Source organism: Phocoena phocoena, chromosome 6 (assembly GCF_963924675.1).
Source record: "Phocoena phocoena chromosome 6, mPhoPho1.1, whole genome shotgun sequence".
Taxonomy (NCBI): domain Eukaryota; kingdom Metazoa; phylum Chordata; class Mammalia; order Artiodactyla; family Phocoenidae; genus Phocoena; species Phocoena phocoena.
Genome location: NC_089224.1, coordinates 27,976,669 through 27,982,668, shown reverse-complemented (window position 1 = coordinate 27,982,668; position 6,000 = coordinate 27,976,669). Strand labels below are relative to the sequence as shown.

The window sequence follows — 6,000 nt, the reverse complement described above, 5'->3', positions numbered from 1 at the left end:
AGAACGGAAGCAGGAGAAAGGCAGAGCCCAGGTGGCCCAGCGAAGGAAGTGGCAACCCAGGGTCCTGTGACCAGGGTGGAAAGCCATCCTTCAGGGGTTTTCACTGAGGATCCTGAAGGCCCAGAAGGGGGCCTTGGGATGACTGGTGAATAGGCTCCTTCATGGCACACCTCTAGGGGGCACCCTTCACACTGCACCTGTGTGAACAGCACCTCTGGATGCTGTGATGCCATGGAGGGCCTGTCTATGCAGTCTTCAAAATTTTGCTTTTGGGGGGGCCATAGGGACCAACTCCCATCAGATGGTCACAAGGACCTCTAACGTAAGAAAGTTCAAGGAATGCTGTCGACTTGGACTCGGGATTGCACCACTACCAGAGAGGGCGCCAGCCTGGTCATGTCCCCAACCCAGTCATCCCCCCAGGTCACCTACAGGAAGTGCCAGCTCTGGCTTTGGGCTGAAATCTCCATACCCAGTGGAAGAACGAGGCAAAAACTCCTTTGCTGTGACTCTGAGGCACGGGCCTGAGGAAACAGGTTTAAACTGCGGCTTGAGAAAATCTCTGGTGGTGAGCGCTGTGGTGTCCAGGAGAAACCGCTGAAGATCTAGTCCCTGCGGATCCCGAGCCAGATTAAAAGTCGGTCTAGAAAGGTTACAGCCCAGGACATCCAACCATCGCTGGAAAAGGTGGGAGACAGACAAGAGTTGTACTTACAACACCAGAACCTGTCTTAGGGGGTTACTGGATATGGCAAGGACTAGTTTATTATGCTGTCTGGAGAAAAGACCCCAGGGTTCATCCTCTAAACTCCCTGGTTAACCGCAAGGCAAATCTGGGGCTGGCCAGAGAGAATGGCTCAACAGCAGGAGTGAGCTAGGGTGGCCACCAGCCATCACGCTCCCTGCCCTCACTCCTGTCCTGCCAATGTTGAGGGAACGCTCAACTGCCACTTAAGGACATGCCAATCACTGGTCTGCCTATGGTACTCCGTGTGTTGTCCAGCTGTCACAACAGACCCGTCACAGGGATGGAGACAACAGGATGGGCAACCTCCCCATGGCAGCTACACTGATAAGCCAGGGCCAGGCAGGAAGGCCCCGCCTAAAGTCTCAGGGTCCCTCAGTCTCGTGAATACTCATGAGCCCTATACCCAGGGTTAGCCTCTGCTGCCTCCTATACAGATGAAAGCTTTTCTCCCACCCCTTCCTCTGCCAGCTGGGGCGTGGGCCAGAGCAGAACGAGGCAGGAGAACAATATTCACTTTACAGGGTCCCAAGAGCATCTGCTGCTGCTTCTGTGACATCACAAGTAAAACTGTGAACCTGATCAGCAGTTCCCAACTGGGGGCAGCACTGCCTCCTGAGGGTGGCTGAAACTATGGTGGTGGGGGGGGGGCGGGGGGCGGGGGGTTGGATTACTCAACAGCTGGGACATGACTGGCATTTAGTAGGTTGGTGGGGGGTAGGTTTGCAAGGAATGCCAGACTGGCTGCATTCTCTGGAGTCCTACACAAGGAAGAACTGTCTGCCTGAAAAATCATCTTGCTTTACATAGGGAAGCAAACCCACGATGAAGAGAAACCATTGTCTTTCTACGAGTAAAACGACGCACAAACCTCACTACCTCCCCCACTCTTTCTATTCCCACCCAAAGGCTCTCCTCATTTAACCTATGATATTTGGCCATTATAAGAATCAGAGGGGCCAAGGCCAGGCTCCCGACCTGCAGGAGGCCTCCTTACCTGGGCACCTCAGTGTGGATAGAGCACCCGTCATCCGGAAGCATGTCAAAGTCATGCAGACTTTCTAGCAAAGAAATGAGACACAGTTAGAGACAAGGCAAGGAGACCAGACATGCTTCAGGGGCAGCGCAGAAGGATCTCCACTCCACATGGACTGGGCCAGCTTCCCCATTGAGGGAGCTGGGGTTATCTGGAGAGGAACCTGAAAGGGGATCCCAGAGTCCACGTGCTCCTCCAATAAGCTGAGAAAATGGTGAGACTATGTATAACATAGGGGCGTATTATGCCAACCACTTAGAAGACAAAATGCCCCGAATCTGAATAATGGGGCAGCTAAAAGATAGGACCATATATAGCAGGGAGTGATGGTGACCATGACCCATGGCCCTAGGGCCAGTGTCCTCCTGTTAATTAACCAGCTCAGCAGTGTCACAACAGCTGCTGATGGGGGACGGAGGGAGCACAGAATGTATCATAGTCCCTTTGAAGAGCATTAAGGTAATATTTTAATTTTTAAATTAAACATAATATATATGGCTCTTAGTATGTACCAGGTGCTTGCTCTAAGTAATTAGCAAATATCAAATCATTTAATCCTCATACAACCAGATTAGATATTGTCCCTCTGGCCCAAATCACACAGCTAACAAGCCCAAATCACACAGCTAACAATCACACAGCTAACAAGCAGCAAAGGTTTACACCCAGTCTGGGTCCAGAATCCGTGTTCCAAACAATTACACCAAGCTCCTTTTTGATGCCCTGTACAACGAAAGCTATAAACTTTTGCATATCCCTGACCCAGAAATGCCTTTTCAAAGAATTTATCCCAAGAAAATAAGCAGCACCACCCAGGAAGAATTTACATATGGGAACATTCAAGCAGTGGTATAAAGGTTAGAGGTTGGAAACTACCTACATGGGCAACAATGGGGAGAGAATGGTTACTGAAGTCATGGCATATTGCAGAGAAGGTAAAAAATCACATTTGTGGAGAATTCCTCCCACTACACGGCTTTCCAACGCACCCACAGCTGCACTTAAGACCCACGGGCAGAGGAAAAGAAAGCAGTGGTGGATGTTATGCTCCACGCCGGCACCGGGCCCCATACTATGCCACAGTCGCGTACTTTGGTCTCTTTTAATCCAAACACTACGCGTTTATTGGTCCAATTTTACGGATGAACAAAGGGAGGGCCAAGAGGCAGATAAAGGATCCCCAAGTCACAGAAGAAGTGGCGGAGCTCATTTTAGAACGCACATTGCTAATTGCTCTTTCCATTATCAACTTGCTATTTAAATAAACTCATGGGGCCTCAGGAAGGGGCCTTTTCTCCTTAACTATGCCCCTGCTCTGCCTTGAACAAACCACTCTCAAGAGACTCAGAAGTCAAAATAGTCTGACCTCTTTAAAAACTTACACCATTATACTTACATGGAATTATGCTACAGGTACCAAAAATAGTGGATACTGAGGGACCATAATCTGCTATCAAAAAATTGGTCTTTACCTAATTATCTAGAGAAAATTACCTTAAATGTATGAAAAAATTAATTTATTGAAAGCTGTGTGCCAAATGCCGTTTTAAGCACTTTCCAAATGCTGTATTATCCCATTTAATTCTCCTTATAACTGTTAAGGTGGGAATTCTCTTTATTCCCATTTTACTTGAGAAACAGAAGCAGAGGGATTTAGCAAATTGTCCACGTGGTAAATGAAAACTGGACAGTGGTCAACAACAGAGAAGGAGACCAAGAATCTACAGGGCCGGGGTCTCAGAGGCTGGTTGCCCACACTGCACAGTCCTGGAAGCCACAGCTGCTCCCACGAGAAACAGACACGCCCTATGGTTTCATCCAGAGCCTTGCAAGCCTCAGAGCCTTGCTGCCAAGCCTGCCCCTCTCACACTCTCATGTACCTTGAGTTGCTTGGCCCATGCCAACTGAGCTCCAGTGGGTCAGCAGGAGGGCACACGATTCAGCACGGGTCTCAGGGTAAACCACAGAGGGGCAGGCAGACGCTGCAGAGCCTGGAAATCGCTCTTTGCGAGTAGTGGTGTGCAGGAGGAGTTTGGATAGGGGTGAGAAGACAGATCCCTTTGCTTTGTACTTTGAAAACTCATATCCTAGCACAAATCAAACCTCAGTTCCTTGGGGGAACTGGACAGCACTCCTTGACAGACTCCTACAACCTAGACACAACCTCTGCATGATGGTGTGGGCAGCTAGGTCTTTTAGGATTCCGCCCTGCAAGAGACCAACAGGGAAGGCAGGTGATTAACACTGTGGATGCCATCCTGGGTTATACATTGGGATGTGAAGCGCTCTAGCACTGGTCCTGCCCTTTACTCAGCACTTTAATCCTGACCTTGGCAGGCAAAATGAAGGGGCTACGGTGCATATAACCTACAAGACGCTAAGGGCCTGACCTACTTGTGTCTTATCCTTAGCGGTTTCCAGAAAAGTCAAACCTTTGCAGGCCTGAGCTGGTTAGTGGGTGTGTGTGAATGCGTTCTTAGCAGGAGCCCCCTCACTTGCTTACTGTCTTATCCTGGGGAAGATGTTACGGACTAAACTGTATACCCCCAAATTCTTAAGTTGGAGCCCTTCCACCGCTACCTCAGAATGTAACTAACTGTATCTGGGGACACTGGCTTTAAAGAGGTAATTAAGTTAAAATGAGGTCATTAGGATAGATCCTAATCCAACCTGACTCGTATTATAAGAAACGGAGGACAGACAGAGGGACACCAGGGACTGGAGGGCAGAGAGAAAAGGCCAAGGAGAGAGGCATCAGAAGAAACCAACCCTGCTGACACCCTGATCTTGGATTTCCAGCCTCCAGAACTATAAGAAAATTAATTTCTGTTGTTGAAGCCTCCCAGATCACAGTATTTTGGTATATAGCAGTCCTAGCAAACTAATACTACAGAGGGTTACATCCACTTTATACTGCCTACCATGATTCAGAATGATAAGTGAATTAAAAACTCAAAAGGCTGTTTGGTTAATACTTTTAATTACATGATTATAATTATACAATTTCCACTATTCAACATTTCGTATAAAACCAGTTACAATACACAAATGTGACAATATGTATCAAACTATATAGATATGCAAAGTTTACATGCCATTATGAAGCTTTATCTTAAAAATACCTTCAGGAAAATAAACATTCATTCAACTAGTTCTCTCAGCTTTATAAAATATGATTAGAAATATACATTTTAATTTAAAAAAATCAAGACGACGATTGATCCAATACTGATTCATCAGTTACATTTTAAAAGTTTTAATAATCTATACATGAGTGCAGGTTAGATAAAAGTCTGCAAATCATTAATACAAAACTGCAGTAATATAATCAGATGAATATACCTGCTGACAGTTAATTCTACTGGGCAATTAAGGAGGTAATTTCCTACACAGATTAGGTGAACTGTCCAGTCAATTAAAACACATCTGTAGTATTTCCACTTAGTGACATGGCGAATACTCAGATTTAGGAGAAAAGGAAGAGCAGCAGCTAGCCCCACAAGGACAGTTTCGGTGGGAAAGAACTAGGAAAGAATTAAAACATGTTTTTAAAGTTGTCTGTGATGAGCACTGCTTTCCAAAATGCAATAATCACTTTAAAAGCTGTATGAAGAGAAGCAGCTCAGCCACTTTCTGACAAACATCAAAGGAACGCAAGGCCCACTGGTCAAGCAAGGGAAGGGCTCCCGGAGCTCTTGGCATGACGCGGCCCAGAACAACAGATGGTCCAAACGGTTCACCCACGGGGAGACACTTGGGGACTCATGAGAACACTTGGGGACTCCTTCAATCTTGTCGGGGCCCAAGAGGTAGAAATCACCCCTGTGAGAGGCGGAGGAGGGCAGGGAAGGAAGTGGGTGGGGGACAGGCTCAGAGGATCGAGTTCACAGCAGAAAAATTCTGGAGACTAGAAGAGTGGCGGGCCGCTTAGATGCAGCTACATCTTGACAAGTAAGGCTGCTTGTTTTAGTGAGGCACTGCTCAGGATCCGTCCCTCTTCACCGACAGGTTAGAGGGATTTCTAGTTTTTCTGTAGCATTACATAATGGAAGTCTGTCTATATGTCTAAGGTACCCAGTTTGGCAGACCACCCTTCTTTTGGACTGTCCCTAACTCTTGATGGTTTTAGTCCCCAGAAAGCTTCAGGGGCACCTAAAAATATTCATTTCTAATTTTAATTCCAATGGAAACTGTCTTGGTGTACTTTCAAAGTTATTTA

General features: G+C 46.9%; 1 protein-coding gene across 1 annotated transcript in view; it reads right to left on the bottom strand.

Annotated features, from left to right (window-relative positions):
* Window positions 1-605: 605 nt before the first annotated feature.
* CDC14B (cell division cycle 14B) overlaps window positions 606-6,000 on the bottom strand; it is a 105,683-nt gene continuing 100,288 nt past the window's right edge. Inside the window, exon 13 of the mRNA XM_065878718.1 lies at window positions 606-678. Coding sequence (XP_065734790.1) covers window positions 606-678 — 73 coding nt within the window. The remainder of the gene's footprint in view (window positions 679-6,000) is intronic.